The sequence below is a fragment of the Hippoglossus stenolepis genome, chromosome 8 (genome assembly GCF_022539355.2).
Source record: "Hippoglossus stenolepis isolate QCI-W04-F060 chromosome 8, HSTE1.2, whole genome shotgun sequence".
NCBI classification, from domain to species: domain Eukaryota; kingdom Metazoa; phylum Chordata; class Actinopteri; order Pleuronectiformes; family Pleuronectidae; genus Hippoglossus; species Hippoglossus stenolepis.
Window position 1 is genome coordinate 26,610,534 of NC_061490.1, and position 17,047 is coordinate 26,627,580.

Here is a 17,047-nt window from a genome sequence, read left to right on the forward strand (position 1 = left end):
TCCGGGTGCTGGGGTTCCGGCGGTGGCGGGTCCGGCGGCTGCCGGGCCGGCTGCGATGGGTCGGGTGCTGGGGTCCGGCTGCTGCGGGGCGCAGAGGTTTCTCGGCTGGGCCTGTCTCAGAGGCCGAGTTGAGGGGGACTGAGTCCTTGGTAAGGTGGAGAGAGAAGTGACAAACGGGTAGCAATAGAAAAGGTGAGTTTTGCCAACGTGGAGCAGGAGACGCAGGGGTCCTGCACAGCAGGCAGAGCCGGTACAGGCTGAAATAGACAGCAGTCAGGTCAGTGAGATGGACGTCGAGGAAGAATACGAATCTGATAATGTTTCTGTAACAGACAGCGTCTCCTAAGCACTGATTTATATTCGTTAAAGGAGTTGAACGAGTTTCTTGATGACTCCTTTGGCAGATCAGTGGAGGTAACTGATTACTTCCCAGATATAAAAAGTTCATCCAGACAGTGAGCACCTCCAGAAAGTGGTAGGGACCGACCTCCTGGATGGGAAGAGAAGGTACAGGCTCAGGAAGCACGTGACTGCGGCAAGGAAAGGTCTCTCATGTAATGTAAGATCTAAGAGAATGAAAAGTTGTAAATAAAATTGACCATGATCATTCAACACTGGGTGTTTTCTATCTGTTGTGTATACCTGTTTGTCTTTTACGCTGTATTCTTTATCCTCACATGGCATTAAGGGCAGCTTCACTAAATATGAACGGGGTAGAAGTGCTCACAAGAGGTTTCTAGTATCAGAACTTTTAAAGAGAAAAGCTGGATGTTCTCTTTTACAGGAGACCCACAGCGATTGCCTGAATGAGACAGACTGGGAGTATGGTGGGGGCAGCACGTACTCAGCCATGGCTCTAACCTGACGCTGGAGTCGCTGTTTTATTTTCTCACTCATTAAATATGAAAATTTTATCCAGCACAGAGATCATGGCAGGCAGGTTTCTGATTATAAGAGTGAAATACACAATATTATTTTAATTTGATCAACGTGTATGCACAAAACCAAGGTCCTGAACGGGTTACTCTTTTTACAGTATTAAAAACAAGTTGGGTAGTGTTGGTCAAGGGGAGTGTAATAAGGGGGATTGGAACTGCTGCACGGACTCACTTTAGACAGAACAGGACAGGAGCTCCATCCTCAGTCCTCTTTTCTGGGCCAGACGGTAAAGAGGCAGATCTAGTGGACGCGTGGAGGAGGAAACATCCTTCAACCAGGCAGTATACCTGGATAAAATAACAGACGGCAGGGTCACTGCTGCCCGGCTGGACAGATTTACATATCCGCTCCTTTTATCACCCGTGTGACAAACTGTCAAATCCACCGGTTGGTTTCAAAGACCATTTAGTTTTAGTAGAGCTGCTTTTATCTCCTGCTAGAAAGCCTGGATCCTTCTGGCATTTTAATGTTAAGCTCTTAAAGGATTTTAATTTCTGGGAATTTTAAACTGTTCTGGGCCAACTGGGGATCCAAGAAAGAGTGCTTTCCTCCCTGAGTCAGTGGTGGGAGGTCGGCAAGGGTAAATCAGGTCTTCTGCCAGCAGTACACCTCCTACTCTACAGAAAACATTAAAGAGCAATGGAGCAGCTCGAGGCAGATATAAAGGAGCTGGAGAGTGTAGCTACCAACACGGAGCAATTACTAGTGAAAAGGCAACAACTGAACTCCTTTCTCAGGAGAAGGCCAAAGGAGCTCTGGTCGAGCCGGTTCAAACAATTAAGAGACATAGACGCACCTACCACTTTCTTTTTAACCTGAGAGATCCGTGGCCCAGGAAGCAGATGGTGTGTCTCCGGCTGCGGGTGGGAACCTAACATCGGAACCAGCCGAGATGAGGAGACACGCGGTGGACTTCTATACCGACCTGTTTGGGGCAGAGGAATGTGACGGGAAGCTGTTGCCGAGTTGCTGCAGGACCTCCACAGCTGAGTCAGGTGAACGAGACACCCTGAGCTCCGACATCACTCTGGAGGAGCTGACCACTGCAGTGGCACAGATGGCTGCAGGCAAGGCACCAGGTTTGGACGGATTACCGGCAGATTTTTACAACATTTCTGGTATTATGGGACAGGACCTGCTGGATGTTTGAAGGAGTCGTGGGGAAAGGACTTCTTCAGCCTCCTGCAGACGGGCTGTCATATCCCTCCTGCCAAAAAGGGATCTAACCCTACTGAAAAACTGGAGACCCGTCTCTTTATGTAGTGACTATAAGGTTTTATCTAAGGTGTTAGCGAATAGGTTTAAGGTTTTTATGGAAGTATTTATTGGTGCTGACCAATCGTATTGTGTACCAGGTAGGTCAATGAAGGACAATTTGTTTTTAATGAGAGACATTTTTGAGTGTGTACAACATATAATATTAATATTGGCATTATTTCCATTGACCAGGAAAAAGCTTTTGATCGTGTCGATCGGTCATTCCTGTTGCCACACTGCAGGCTTTTGGTGTCGGGAGCACTTTCTGTCCTGGGTGAAATTATTATATAATGATACGTGTTGTGTGGTGAAGGTGGGGAGGGCTGAGCAGACCGGTACCAGTTAAAGAGGGAAAGCAGGGATGCCCCATCTCAGGCCAGCTGTACAGCGTGGCCATCGAACCTCTCCTGTGTCGGCTCAGGGCTCGGCTGAACGGCCTCGCCTGCCTGAGCTGACTCACAGCCCCTATAATAGTATCAGCTATGCTGATGACGTAACGTCCTTGTCCAGGGTCAGGGGACATCCAGGAATTAGAGGGCAGTCTGGCAGTATATGGAAGGCTACAACAGCAAAGGTGAACTGGGAAAGAGTGGGCCTGTGTGATTGGTCAGTGGGAGGGAATACCCGTCTCCTGGTAACCTGACATGGGAATAAGAGGTTGAAAGTCCTCGGAGTACATCTAGGCAGTAAAGAAATAGAGAGGCAGAACTGGGAGGAGTGCTGGGGAAGGTGCAAGCAAAGTTGTCTAAATGGAAATGGTTGCTACCCAGCTGTCCTACAGGGAAGAACTCTGATAGTCAATAACCTGGTTGCAGCATCCCTGTGGCACAGACTCCAGGTGCTTACCCTCCACCGGGACTCATGGAACAACTGCAGAGGCTGCTGGTGGACTTCTTTTGGTCAGGTCATCACTGGGTGCGGGCGTCCGTTTGTACCTCCCTGTGGCAGAGGGGGACATGGGTTAACGGACATCATCTCAGGACAGCTGCTTTTAGACTGCAGGCAGCCCAGAGGCTGCTGTACGGCTCCCACTGTGTTGGTCGGCTGTGGCACGCCTGCTGCTCTGGAGAGCCGGGGCCTCGGTATGATAAGCAGCTGTTCCTGATGAACTCTCTCAGCACAAAATGACTGGACTCAGTTGTTATTATACCTCGGTGATAGATGCCTGAGGACTCTCAGCTTCATTAGGCCTCCTGACCCCACGCCTGGGATGTGGCTCTTTGAGGAGCCACTGTTTGACAATGGGTTCCTGGCTGACTCGGTCTAACATCAAATACGGTAAAAACAAGTTCAGGGAGGCAGGTATAGTAAAGCTGGGCCACCTGACACGGACATCAATTGAGAGGCTGGCGGTGGTGACGGGGATAAGATCCACCAGAGTGCTGCGGAGCCTCGTGGACGAGTGTGGCAGTCACTGCCCCAGCCTCTTCGGACCTTCGCCAGAGCCAAAGTCAGGCTGACCAGTGGACAAAAGTAAAGGAGTACAGGTTTCTATCCTGGATGTGAGTCCTGCTGTGGGGAGTGGAGAGAAGAGAGCGGCCAACTGCTAACCCTCAGGACTCCAGCACTGGGCAGCTTCAACACCTCTGGGGAAACAGCTGTACTGCAGCTGTGTGAAGGTCCTGAACGCCGCTCTCTGCAGGAGTCAGGAGTCGAGATGGACTGAGGTGTTTGACTCAGACTCTTCCCTAGTGGCAGTTGGCGGGTCCTGTATAAACCTCCTGTGGAGAAACGGATGGCAGACATCAATGGAGGATTATACATGGAGCTCTAGCTACAAACAGATACAGAGCTCACCTGGACCCAAGCACTGAGGGGTGTCCTTCTGCTCACTGCCAGAGACCTAGAACACTTAGTAGTGTCCTGTCCCGATTAGCGGGCACTTTGAACAGCTGCGGGAGTGGGTGGGGGTTTAGGAGAGGTTTTCTCTGTGCCACTCTTTGTTTGGACCGGGTACACAGCAAGGAAAAACACACAATGGTTTTGATGAATTTTATCTTTGCGAATGCAAAATAGCGATTGGATAAGTCGCAAGAACAAAATGGCTGGGAGGCTGGACTGATCCACTGTCTGAGGGGTTTGGTGGCAGCTCGCTGAAGATAGAACATGCGTACTTCACACTGACGGACAATTTGGAGGGTTTCAGGGCTGTGTGGGGTGTTGGACAGGTCCTGTGCTCACTGGGGGACAACCAGTCTCTGGTTTTAAATTTTTAGCAGGAAACATTTTAACTCTAGTGTTGGTGTATGATGTGTGTGTGTGTGCATGAAAGGAGTTATCCTTTTCTGTTCACATAGTTGGATAATTAGGTTTTATTTGACAAATGTGTCATAATTAAAGTTATTCAAAAGTCTCTGAGCAGGAGCGGGCTCACTGCTGCCCCCTGAGGTCGATGGAGTGAAACTCGACATTAAACAGTGTAAAACTCGTTAGAATCTCAGATTCGTGATATCAGACAGACTAATTAAATGTTGAATAAACTAAAAATGGCGCCGCTGCATCGTGTTTTGTGTGACCATCAAATTAAAACTATAGGAAAGCACGACGGTTTACGACAGTGTCCGTCGATGTCCGGTGACGTAAAGTGCGCAGGGACTCAACCATGTGGAGTGAGAAGTAGCAGAAAGTGAAGCCTCTGGTGAGATGGAGAAGTTTAATAAGTTATTTGAGTTCATAATATAACGTGTGAACACGTGTGTGTGTGTACCGTCATCGTGACTCTGTGTTTTTGTATCCGGATCACTTCCGGGAACATTAACGGAGCTGATAGCATGTAGCTTAGCCGCTAACACAGCTAACACAGCTAACAAGGAGTTTAGTGTTTTTATTAAGTTTGTTTGATCAGTTCAGGGATTCAAGTTCATTTCTTTGTTTCCATGTGTCTCGTGTGTGTCGAGCATCAAACCAGGAACCACTTCCCCGAACTAAGTGTATATATTACAGGGTTATAATATATACACTTAGTCTTGGTAGTTTGATTATAGTTGCTCCCACACATCGACTTGTTTCACTGTATGGGTCCGATAGTTCCTTACCAAGCTGTTGAGCATTGTGTTAACTGCTGTTATAGGATTCCACAAGTGTGTTTATTTAGACGTCACGTAACAAGAGGCCGTTGTTCCACAGCGACATGAGTAGTTAATAGTGTCATGAGTAGTTCATAGAGTTTCCAAGGAAATGTTTTGGACAATCTGAAGTGGTACATAGCTGTTAATATTGAGGTGATACAATAAATAGTCATTGTTGATTTTCAATCATGAATACTGACATCTGTAAATACACTTAAATATATGTCCCATATTATAACACTCATTCTTGCCAGAAGTGCCTTTTGAGTACTTCAAGCTTTATGTACTTATTCCTAGATTTTTATTTTTATTATTAACACTTGTGTTGTGTGTCTGCAGATGGAGAACTACAGTAAAGCTCGAACGTCGGAGCAGCCCTCGGTCTGTCCGTTCCCCGGCCTCACCCCCGACACGCCAGAGGTCCGGGTCAAAGACGGCAGCAAGATCCGCAACCTACTGCGCTACGCCCTGAGCCGCATGGAGGCCAAGTCCAGAGCAGCTGAAGAGACGGGATGCCCGGTGCCAGAGGAGGGAGGCGTGGCTGTGGAGGGACAACAGGAAGCACCGGTCCAGCCCCTCTGCAAACAGATCATCTTCACGGCGAGTGGTAAAGGCGTCTCCAAAGCCATCACCTGCGCTGAGATCGTGAAGCGGCGCGTGAAGGGGCTCCACCAGCTCACCCGGCTGCTGTACAGCACCGTGGTTGAGGTGTGGGAGCCGCTGGAGCCTGCCGCCGGCCTCGACAGTCTGACTGTCAACAGGAACCTGCCCGCCATCTGGATCCTCCTCTCCAGAGAACCGACGGACTGTGGCCAGCCCGGGTACCAGGCACCCGGGCGATACGACGCCCTGTGGGTTCAGTCTGCAAACAGGGAGGAGGGGGGCGGCATCCCCGCACAGAGACCAGGACACAGGAGGAAGAGAGGGGGAGGAGGCGGCGAAGGCAGCAGTGGAGGCCGAGGCAGAGGAAAGAGCCCCGGACGTAAGACTGGACGATCCAGAGATGCAGCTAAATGATGTCGATTTTCAAAAACTGCATGAACAGAAAGACTGAAACGCAGAAGTAGCAGGAAGTGACATCAGTGATGCTTTATCGGCAGGAAACACGTCCAAACTACAGGAAGTCGACATGGTCACAAAGAACAGTCAAAAGTTTGGTTCAATGAACTCAACGTTTCAGTTGATTATTATTTTATTTGCTGACTGACTTTAATTTTCATTCTTGGAAACCGAAGCGAACTCGTTCAAAAGCTCTGGATCAAGTTAGTAAATTACCTGAGTTGAGGTCGTTTTGACGCCAGTTTTTAGTTTCAGAGTTGGAAGAAAGATCTAAATTGTGAAGTCTGGGATGTTAAAGCTTTTACTCAGTGAAACAATGAAAAGCCGATGGAACGTGAAGCCGTCGTCAGTCACAGTCGACTGTGACAGATCAAATCAAACTCTGGTGAATTCTCAGCAGGAATCAAGTTAATGAGCTAAACAATCTCTTAAAGCAGAAATCTGAAAAACATTTCTTCGACCTTCAGCTTTTAGCTGGTGTTTAAAAATGTTCATATGATGCAGATCATTGTTAAACTGTTCTAATGGTTTCCTGCTCTTGTTTCCTGTCTGTTGAAATGTTTGTACAGTAACAGACTGTGCCTGAAAATAACAAGTTCTGTTTATTAAAGTTGTTTTTTTAATCCTGAAATTGTGTCCTGCTGTTATAGATTGTTCTGGTTTCTTCTGGATAACAATTAGTTATTTTAGAAAAGAACTAAGAATGAGGTGAGTCTGTAGTAGTGAACAGTGTGTAGTAGTGAACAGTGTGTAGTAGTGAACAGTCTGCAGTAGTGAACATTGTGTAGTAGTGAACAGTCTAGTAGTGAACAGTCTGTAGTAGTGAACAGTCTGTAGTAGTGAACAGTCTGTAGTAGTGAACAGTGTGTAGTAGTGAACAGTCTGTAGTAGTGAACAATGTGTAGTAGTGAACAGTCTGTAGTAGTGAGCAGTCTAGTAGTGAACATTGTGTAGTAGTGAGCAGTCTGTAGTAGTGAACAGTGTGTAGTAGTGAACAGTCTGTAGTAGTGAACAGTCTGTAGTAGTGAACAGTCTGTAGTAGTGAACAGTGTAGTAGTGAACAGTCTGTAGTAGTGAACATTGTGTAGTAGTGAACAGTCTGTAGTAGTGAACAGTCTGTAGTAGTGAACAGTCTGTAGTAGTGAACAGTCTCTAGTAGTGAACAGTCTGTAGTAGTGAACAGTCTGTAGTAGTGAACAGTCTGCAGTAGTGAACAGTCTGTAGTAGTGAACAGTGTGTAGTAGTGAACAGTCTGCAGTAGTGAACATTGTGTAGTAGTGAACAGTCAGTAGTAGTGAACAGTCTGTAGTAGTGAACAGTCTAGTAGTGAACAGTCTGTAGTAGTGAACAGTCTGCAGTAGTGAACAGTGTGTAGTAGTGAACAATCTCTAGTAGTGAACAGTCTGCAGTAGAACATTGTGTAGTAGTGAACAGTCTGCAGTAGTAAACATTGTGTAGTAGTGAGCAGTCTGTAGTAGTGACAGCAGTGTAGTAGTGAGCAGTCTGCAGTAGTGAACAGTGTGTAGTAGTGAACAGTCTGTAGTAGTGAACAGTGTGTAGTAGTGAACAGTCTGCAGTAGTGAACATTGTGTAGTAGTGAACAGTCTGTAGTAGTGAACATTGTGTAGTAGTGAACAGTCTGTAGTAGTGAACAGTGTGTAGTAGTAAACAGTCTGTAGTAGTGAACAGTTAGTAGTGAACAGTCTGCAGTAGTGAACATTGTGTAGTAGTGAGCAGTGTGTAGTAGTGAACAGTGTGTAGTAGTGAACAGTCTGTAGTAGTGAACAGTCTAGTAGTGAACAGTCTGCAGTAGTGAACAGTGTGTAGTAGTGAGCAGTGTGTAGTAGTGAACAGTGTGTAGTAGTGAACAGTCGTAGTAGTGAACAGTCTGCAGTAGTGAACAGTGTGTAGTAGTGAACAGTGTGTAGTAGTGAACAGTGTAGTAGTGAACAGTCTGTAGTAGTGAGCAGTCTGTAGTAGTGAACAGTCTGCAGTAGTGAACAGTGTGTAGTAGTGAACAGTCTGCAGTAGTGAACAGTGTGTAGTAGTGAACAGTGTAGTAGTGAACAGTCTGTAGTAGTGAACAGTCTGTAGTAGTGAACAGTCTGCAGTAGTGAACAGTCTAGTAGTGGACAGTCTGCAGTAGTGAACAGTGTGTAGTAGTAGACAGTGTGTAGTAGTGAACAGTGTAGTAGTGAACAGTCTGCAGTAGTGAGCAGTGTGTAGTAGTGAACAGTCTGCAGTAGTGAGCAGTCTGTAGTAGTGAACAGTCTGTAGTAGTGAACAGTCTGTAGTAGTGAACAGTCTGTAGTAGTGAACAGTCTGTAGTAGTGAGCAGTCTGTAGTAGTGAGCAGTCTGTAGTAGTGAACAGTCTGTAGTAGTGAGCAGTCTGTAGTAGTGAACAGTCTGTAGTAGTGAGCAGTCTGTAGTAGTGAGCAGTCTGTAGTAGTGAACAGTCTGTAGTAGTGAGCAGTCTGTAGTAGTGAACAGTCTGTAGTAGTGAACAGTGTAGTAGTGAACAGTGTGTAGTAGTGAGCAGTCTGTAGTAGTGAACAGTCTGTAGTAGTGAGCAGTCTGTAGTAGTGAACAGTCTGCAGTGATGAACAGTCTGTAGTAGTGAGCAGTCTGTAGTGAACAGTCTGCAGTAGTGAACAGTGTGTAGTAGTGAACAGTCTGCAGTAGTGAGCAGTCTGTAGTAGTGAACAGTCTGTAGTAGTGAGCAGTCTGTAGTAGTGAGCAGTCTGTAGTAGTGAACAGTCTGTAGTAGTGAACAGTCTGCAGTAGTGAGCAGTCTGTAGTAGTGAACAGTGTAGTAGTGAGCAGTCTGTAGTAGTGAACAGTCTGTAGTAGTGAGCAGTCTGTAGTAGTGAGCAGTGTGTAGTAGTGAACAGTCTGTAGTAGTGAGCAGTCTGCAGTAGTGAACAGTGTGTAGTAGTGAACAGTGTAGTAGTGAACAGTGTGTAGTAGTGAACAGTCTGCAGTAGTGAGCAGCTCAGTAGTGAACAGTCTGTAGTAGTGAGCAGTCTGTAGTAGTGAACAGTCTGTAGTAGTGAACAGTCTGTAGTGGTGAGCAGTCTGTAGTAGTGAACAGTCTGTAGTAGTGAGCAGTCTGTAGTAGTGAACAGTCTGCAGTAGTGAACAGTCTGTGCTGAGGATCTGGTGGCACCTTGATCTCTTTATCTCCTCAGTGAGTCTCAGCTGAGCACGTGAGGATTAGTTTCTCTGCAGCAGGAGGATCAGATCAGTGGAACAATGGTGAACGATGGACGCTCGGAGCTGCTGCTCCTGCTGCTGCTGGTCTGCCGGCTGACGGTCGGCCCGGTGCTGGCTCAGGTCCGCCACCCTCTTCCTGTACTCTGGATGATGCCGGTCAGCTCCGGGCAGGGGGGGGTGAACCTGACGGCCGGACTGGGTGCAGCCGTCACCTTGGCTCTGCAGGACCTGAAGAAACAACCACCACCGCTGGGAAACTATGATCTTCAGCTCCAGCTGCTGGACTCACAGGTGGGTCTCAGACCTGTGGACTCACTGACGGACACTTAACTGTCACAAGGTCCCTAACAACAGATATTCACCATCTTATCCTATATTATAAAACAAGTCCCATCAGCTTACATGGAAGAGTTTATGACCTGTATTGCAGCCAGCCACCAGGGGGTGAAATAGATTTTGTCATGTCATCCATCTGTTGTGTTTTCGTCATGTTCTGCAGTGCGATCCTGCGAAATCGCTTAAAGCTTTGTTCGACGCAATGTGGGCGGGGCCAAAGTACCTGATGGTGTTTGGAGGGGTGTGTCCAGGGGTGACGTCACTGATCGCTCGCTCGCTGCCTGCTCTCAACCTGGTGCAGGTACATTTACACCTCTGGCTTCTACAAAAATACACCAGTCACTGTGATTCACTAGACTTTGTAAATGTTTTACGAGGACGTGAATGTTGCTCACGTTTGTTGTTCATGTGAAAACTCTGCATCAGCTGCTGTTGTTGTCTTGACGACAGTGTTCTGTGTCCTCGGACGCTCCAGGTGTCGTTTGCGGCGGCGTCCCCCAGCCTGGCCAACAGGAAGTGGTACGGGAACTTGTTCAGCACGATGCCGTCAGACCGAGCTGTGAACCAGGCCACGGTCAAACTGCTGCAGCGCCACCACTGGACCAGAGTCGGCATCGTCACGCAGGAAACAACCAGACTCTCACAGGTGATGATGATGGTGACCTCCTGACCTTTCATCTGACATCATCAGGTCACTACTCCTGGACCATTATGACCCTTTACAAAAGACTAATTGTTGTTAGACCCATACTTTATTAAATCACCGTATTAAGACTCCATCACATTCAATATTTACATATAAAATCCAACACCTCAGGGTGAATCTGCAGCTACAGTCACACACTGATTAAAACACAAAGTTTCTTCTGCTCACCAAGAGGCCACGTGCACACTCACCTGTGCTCCATCAGCCTCTGCTGAGGTGCTCTCCCCTGGATTTGCCAAATTAAGCCTGAGTCCTAGTGCCCCCCCCCACATGAGGAACCGCCCACCTTTGATCAGATGATTCTTTTTCACATGTATGTAAATGTCCTGACATCGAGCCTGCAAGGTCCAAGATGGTTTGAAACACTAGGTGGCGTAATGAGTCAACACATAAAAACCAACATGTCTGATCAGTCACATTTAGGTTTCAGCTCTGTGAAGAATCTGTGAAATGATTCAATATTCGTCCACACTGATAAAACTCCAGATGAAGAAGGATCTGATGCGACAGCTGCTGAAGGTCGAAGTTCAGCCTGTTTCCACGGAGACCGTCTCTGAGGATGTCTGCAGCAGCCTGAAGAGACTGAAGGTGCGTCAGTAGGAAACATCTCATTCGAGTCACGTGAACAAACTACACGTGTTGTTCAGTGAAGATTTAACTGATGAAATGCATGTGACAGATTCAGGACTGAAATATTTGCTGATGTCGTTTTTTGCAGGATCTTGACATTCGGATCATCATCGCTCAGTTTGAAGAAGATTCTGTGTCTGAGGTTTTCTGCTGTGTGAGTTCAGACGTCACAATGGGTTTCATCAGCTGTCTGATAGCTGGAAGCATTACACACAAACTAGTGGTTGGATCATGAGAGAAGAACTCATTCAAGTTTGGTTCTGATTCAGGGTTTGTTTTTCTCTTTCTTTAACATTGTGAGATTTGATGCTTTCCAACATTCTCACTAATTTCTCAGAGAAAACTCGGACATGATTAGAGGACTGATGTTAATGAGTGTGTGTGCATCTTGATTGGATTTGACTTGGAGGAGCTATGAGTCCAGTGGTTTGTTTCTCTGTGACCTTCAGGCGTACAGGCTGAACCTGTTTGGGTCTCGGTACCAGTGGATGGTTGTTGATGGAGGAACCGGCGGGTGGAGGCTGGGGGGGCACGTCTCTGGCTGTACGACCACCAGCGTCCTGACGGCTGCAGACGGATCCATCAGGCTGCAGATCAGACCGCTCAGCAACACCAACACACCCGGAGTCTCTGGACGGGTCAGGAAGTAAAGATGAAAAGATGGAGCACTTTGATTGGACCGTGTTGTAACCGTGACCTTTGTCCCGCAGACGGCTCAGAACTACCAGGACGCCTACCTCCAACAGCTGATCCAGGAGGGGGCCCCGCTCAGCGCCCTCCATGCCTTTGCCTACGACACCGTGTGGGTGGCTGCCTCCGCTCTGGCTCAGGTGATGGAGGCCGTGAAGCACCGAGAGAAGTACAGCGCTAAGAGGAACGTGACGGTCAGCGAGGACGAGGTGCAGAAGATGCTGCTGGAGGCCGTGAAGAAAACACAGTTTGAAGGCGTCACGGTGAGAAACTGTGACCTTCTGACCCCTGAAGGGAAAATATACAGATATATTCAGAGAGAAAACATCACCTGTGTGGTCGTGTTACTGTAACCAATCCTATACTAATACTGTCAGTACTCGTCTTGTTACTAGTACTCAGTACTGGTACTTTGACCAGTGCTAGTACCAAGCCAGCACTAGTACTAGTAATGATGCTTTAACTGGGACTAGTACTAATATTTGTGATGATATTTGTACTGCACACTGGTACCAATACCGGTACTAATACAGTGAATGTTACTTATGATTCTGCATAACTACTTTAACCTGTACTAGTCGAGATACTGTAACTGGTACTGGTACCAGTACTGCAGGTTTGTACTTTAACTGGTACTTTTGAAATGTATATACAGTAGATTTATATAAATTAGATGTTTGACATGTAGATGTGTAGATTGACACGGCTCATGTGTGACAGTCATGCTTTTTTTTCAGGGACCAGTTTTCTTCAGAAACGGAGAAAGACCGACGAGCATCGAACTGATTCAGTTCCAAGGTGATGAAACATGTTCCTGCTCAGTAACGACTGACATCATCATATTCAGCTCATGTACAGTGTGTGTGTGTGTGTGTGTGTGTGTGTGTGTGTGTGTGTGTGTGTGTGTGTGTGTGTGTGTGTGTGTGAGCAGGCAGCAGTGGTGTGTTGGTGGGTGAGTTCAGTTCAGAAACACAACAGCTCAAACTGAGGAACCACCTTCTGAAGTTTAAAGGTCAGAAAGTAATTTTATTTTGAAAGCTGCTTTCTCGCTGTTTTACCTTATTTTAAGTTACATTTTTTTGAGTTTCTAGATTTTATTTCCAGTCTTTCTTTCATTAGAATGAATAAAATGAAAACAAATAAATGTTTTCACAGAAATGAGGTGAATGTTCTTGGTGTCCTGCAGGTGGAGGACCAGCCAGAGATCAGACCCTGGTGCGTCCGCAGCGTCGTCACGTGAAGCTTCTTCAGTACAGCATCGTTTCCTCGGCTGCAGCTGTGACCATCATCATCGCTCTGATGCTCCTCTGCTTCATCATCTTCCACCGCAAACACTGGTACGTCTGTACGTTCACATCTGTGTCGCCTGTCGCACGCTGAGCTGTGACTCCTCCTTCAGGCTGCTGAGGTCCGGCAGCGTGTCCCAGGACCAGCTGCTCCTGCTGGGCGTCCTCCTCTCCTCCTCCTCAGTCCTGGTCTCTGGTGTGGACGGAGCCTCGGTGTCTGACGGGACGTTTGAGATTCTCTGTTCTGTGAGTTTGAAGAATGAAAAGTACTCTCACGTACACACGGGTTTATAAACATCGCTCGTCCTTCTCAGGGAAAATGAATCCCAGTGGGTCAGTGAGATGATGATTTGTTGCCGTGGTGACGACTGTTCACAGTCCTCAGGTCAGATCTCAGCAGGAGACTGACGTTGTCAAGATGAATTTAAAGATCTACGCAGGAAACCTTCAGTGTTCTTCCTGTTGCTGCTGCAGGCTGGTGTGTGGACTCTGTGTGTGGGTCACACTGTGTCCTTCACCGTGCTCCTCATCAGAACATGGACTCTTTATTCTCTCTGCACAGTCAAGCTGAAGGTACGACTCATCTTCTTCAACTGCTCAAACCCAATGTTGTGAATAACTGTGAGAAAAGTCTCATTCTGTCCTGTGGCGTCATCGACAGCAGCGGAGTCGCAGCAGCCGCCTCCTGCTCTGGATGCTCCTGATGGACGTGTTGGTTTTAACCTCCTGGCAGATCCTGGACCCGCTCAGACGGGTGGTGCTGCAGCATCACGTAGAGGTGACCACGCTTCTCATCATAAACACCATGTGTTTTTATCACACTGGCAGAAATGAATACGAACTCTATTTGTCTGCAGACGGACCCGTCGGACCAGGACGTCCTGGTTCAGCCGTTCTCTGAACACTGCGGCTGCAGCCACATGGAGCTGTGGCTAACTGCTGTTTACGGATACAGAGGCCCCCTGCTGGTCAGTGATGACTCTACAGGCGGGGCTGTGGGTTTGGTGTCTTTAAATAAAATAATAAAATAAAACCTTGTTTCTTTCCTCAGGGTCTGGGATGTTTCCTGGCCTGGAACATCAGGTCGGTGCAGACGGACCATCCAGCTGTCAGCGGTCAACGTCTGGCGCTGAGCATGTTTGCAGTGACGGTGTTCAGTGGGTCAGGAGTGTTGGGGTCACTGCTGACGTCCCACAATCCTCCTCTTCAGTTCTGTCTGAGCAGCGTGCTCATCCTCTGCTGTAACATCTGCATCCTGATTGGCCTGTTTGGACCGACGGTCAGCGGCTCGGCCTTGACGTTCATTTTCAAACACTGAGAACTCCCTGACTGACGAGAGGGTTTTTAATGTGTCTGCAGATTTTACACGTGAGGCTGAACAGCAGCAAACTGCAGCCGCCGTGTGAGCTGCAGGTGGAGGCAGCAGAGGAGGAAGACGAGGAGCAGCTGAGCAGGTTGAACCGACAGCTGAAGAGTCGAACGTCACAGGTGAGGAAACGTCAGAGGAACCTTCAGGACTGATTCTGTTCAGGTGCTCAGGTCGAGCACCAGAGACAATCGCTTCAGATTCAACTCTGTCATTACATTTTATATCCAAACCGTCAAAGGTCAACTTCACTGTGAAATATGGTCAAAACACTTGTGATCATCATTTGATGCCACGAGGAGCAGAAGTTGCATCCTGGAACATGAAAGCTCCACTTTCTTCACTGTTCTTCCTCGTTTGTCGTCTCCTCTGCAGCTCGATGCAGAAATAGAAACCATCACCATGCAGCTGTCGTCAGAGTCCGAGATCCTCCACCATGTGCCGAGATCAGACCACGGTAACCACAAACACGACAAAACTACACAACGGATGAAAGCTGCAGCTGAATATTAAATATTACAGACGTGTGGAGCTGGTGCAGCCGCTCCTCCTCCTCCTCCTCCTCCTCCTCCTCCTCCTCAGTGGATGTTTTTCTCCTTCATGTCTTAACTGTTTGTTCTTCCTCCTGCAGCTGAGCTCAGATCTGTGAGCTGGAATAATGAAGCTCGTGCTGACGACAGAAACCCGGAGAAGAAGCTGTCGAGTCCAGAGGACGTCAACGCTCCTGAGCTGTGAGTTCAGAGCAGATGTGGTCCCCTGATTAGTCTGATGATGTCACAACACCAACCACAGAGCTGATGGTTTGGTATGAGAGCCGCTCGCTCTGTGTTCTGAGGTGGACACACGACCTCTGGTGTCCTTTGTGTTTGTTGGCTGAAGAGTTCGATTCTGTGGGAGACGATGAGACGATGAGACGATGAGACGATGACGCGAGCACTTTCTATTTGTGTCTGATTTCTCTCAGCGTCCAGCGGCGTCTGTCCGTGCAGCTCCCGATCCTCCATCACTCCTACCTGCCCGTCATCGGCGGCGTGCCCTCCAGCAGCTCCAGTCTGTTCGGCAGCCGGGAGGCCTTCGTTCACCACGACGCCATCGTGACCACGATAACATCCTGTCCACCTGGCGGCCATGTTACTGCTGAACCAATCAGACGACAGCAGTGACCTGAAGCTGCAGACTGAGAACTCAAGACATTTTATATTTATTATTATACATGACTCATCGGTCTGATGATCTCATCGGTCTGATGATCTCATTGGTCTGATGTTCTCATTGGTCTGATGATCTCATTGGTCTGATGTTCTCATTGGTCTGATGTCTCATTGGTCTGATGTCTCATTGGTCTTAGTTCTCATCGGTCTGATGATCTCATTGGTCTGATGTCCTCATTGGTCTGATGTCCTCATTGGTCTGATGATCTCATTGGTCTGATGTTCTCATTGGTCTGATGTTCTCATTGGTCTGATGTCCTCATTGGTCTGATGTCCTCATTGGTCTTGTTTCTTCTTCCTGTTTGCTCCGTGTGTTGGTTTCTCTGTTTCCTCTCATCACGATCGTTTGTGCACGAGAACAAACGGCTGCTTGAAGCTGTGTAATCGGTTGTGATGACGCCTGCAGAGATTATGTCACCACACTGGACGATTCATCCACTCGTTACACAGAGATTATGCAATTCAGCCGAATGTTTGTCCACTTGGATCAGAGACAAACTCATTTTGTGTTTGAATCTAAAACAGGTTTTCATCAACTGGAGGTGAATCTGTTTTTACTGAACTTGTACAAAACTATTCTCTCACAAACAAAGTTACTCCTGCAGAGGCCACAGTCCCACTGAGACACTGAGACACTGAGACAGAGTGAGACAGACTGAGACAGACTGAGACACACTGAGACAGAGTGAGACACACTGAGACACTGAGACACACTGAGACACACTGAGACAGAGTGAGACAGAGTGAGACACACTGAGACACACTGAGACAGAGTGAGACAGACTGAGACAGAGTGAGACACACTGAGACAGACTGAGACAGAGTGAGACACACTGAGACACACTGAGACAGAGTGAGACAGAGTGAGACAGACTGAGACAGACTGAGACACACTGAGACAGAGTGAGACACACTGAGACACACTGAGACACACAGACAGACTGAGACACACTGAGACAGACTGAGACAGAGTGAGACACACTGAGACAGAGTGAGACACACTGAGACACACTGAGACAGAGTGAGACACACTGAGACACACTGAGACAGACTGAGACAGAGTGAGACACACTGAGACACACTGAGACAGACTGAGACACACTGAGACAGAGTGAGACACACTGAGACAGACTGAGACAGAGTGAGACACACTGAGACACACTGAGACACACTGAGACAGAGTGAGACAGAGTGAGACAGACTGAGACACACTGAGACAGAGTGAGACACACTGAGACAGACTGAGACACACTGAGACAGACTGAGACACACTGAGACAGACTGA

General features: G+C 47.8%; 2 protein-coding genes across 3 annotated transcripts; both read left to right on the top strand.

The window, feature by feature from the left end:
- The first annotated feature begins 4,615 nt into the window (after positions 1-4,615).
- On the top strand, positions 4,616-6,954 carry rpp25l (ribonuclease P/MRP 25 subunit-like). Of its 2 annotated transcripts, none has more exons than XM_035164735.2 (2): positions 4,616-4,834; positions 5,604-6,954. In XM_035164735.2, exon 2 carries the CDS (start codon positions 5,604-5,606, stop codon positions 6,279-6,281), a length of 678 nt encoding a protein of 225 aa, XP_035020626.1. In that variant the 5' UTR covers positions 4,616-4,834; the 3' UTR covers positions 6,282-6,954. The 2 variants fall into 2 exon arrangements, with proteins under 2 accessions (XP_035020626.1, XP_047196881.1); XM_047340925.1 differs by lacking the exon at positions 4,616-4,834 and adding an exon at positions 4,884-5,126.
- Positions 6,955-9,448: 2,494 nt separating this feature from the next.
- Positions 9,449-16,449, top strand: LOC118113325 (gamma-aminobutyric acid type B receptor subunit 2). The gene is made up of 19 exons (XM_035162902.2): positions 9,449-9,828; positions 10,037-10,174; positions 10,349-10,519; positions 11,066-11,167; positions 11,298-11,363; positions 11,659-11,847; positions 11,920-12,162; positions 12,637-12,697; positions 12,831-12,911; positions 13,086-13,236; positions 13,299-13,431; positions 13,660-13,758; positions 13,847-13,963; positions 14,043-14,153; positions 14,237-14,464; positions 14,545-14,673; positions 14,927-15,008; positions 15,183-15,282; positions 15,516-16,449. The coding sequence occupies exons 1-19, from the start codon at positions 9,577-9,579 to the stop codon at positions 15,712-15,714; spliced, it is 2,652 nt and encodes an 883-aa protein (XP_035018793.2). The 5' UTR covers positions 9,449-9,576; the 3' UTR covers positions 15,715-16,449.
- The last annotated feature ends 598 nt before the right edge of the window (positions 16,450-17,047 follow it).

What these genes read in the sequence shown, in the direction of transcription:
- rpp25l (XM_047340925.1), top strand. Translation starts at nt 5,073, where the DNA reads ATGTGTCTCGTGTGTGTCGAGCATCAAACCAGGAACCACTTCCCCGAA. An exon ending in ACCACTTCCCCGAACTAAGT is followed by an intron (nt 5,127 to 5,603) that starts GTATATATTACA and finishes GTGTGTCTGCAG; the next exon opens with ATGGAGAACTACAGTAAAGC.
- LOC118113325 (XM_035162902.2), top strand. Translation starts at nt 9,577, where the DNA reads ATGGTGAACGATGGACGCTCGGAGCTGCTGCTCCTGCTGCTGCTGGTC. An exon ending in ATCTTCCACCGCAAACACTG is followed by an intron (nt 13,237 to 13,298) that starts GTACGTCTGTAC and finishes CTCCTCCTTCAG; the next exon opens with GCTGCTGAGGTCCGGCAGCG. An exon ending in TCTGCACAGTCAAGCTGAAG is followed by an intron (nt 13,759 to 13,846) that starts GTACGACTCATC and finishes CGTCATCGACAG; the next exon opens with CAGCGGAGTCGCAGCAGCCG.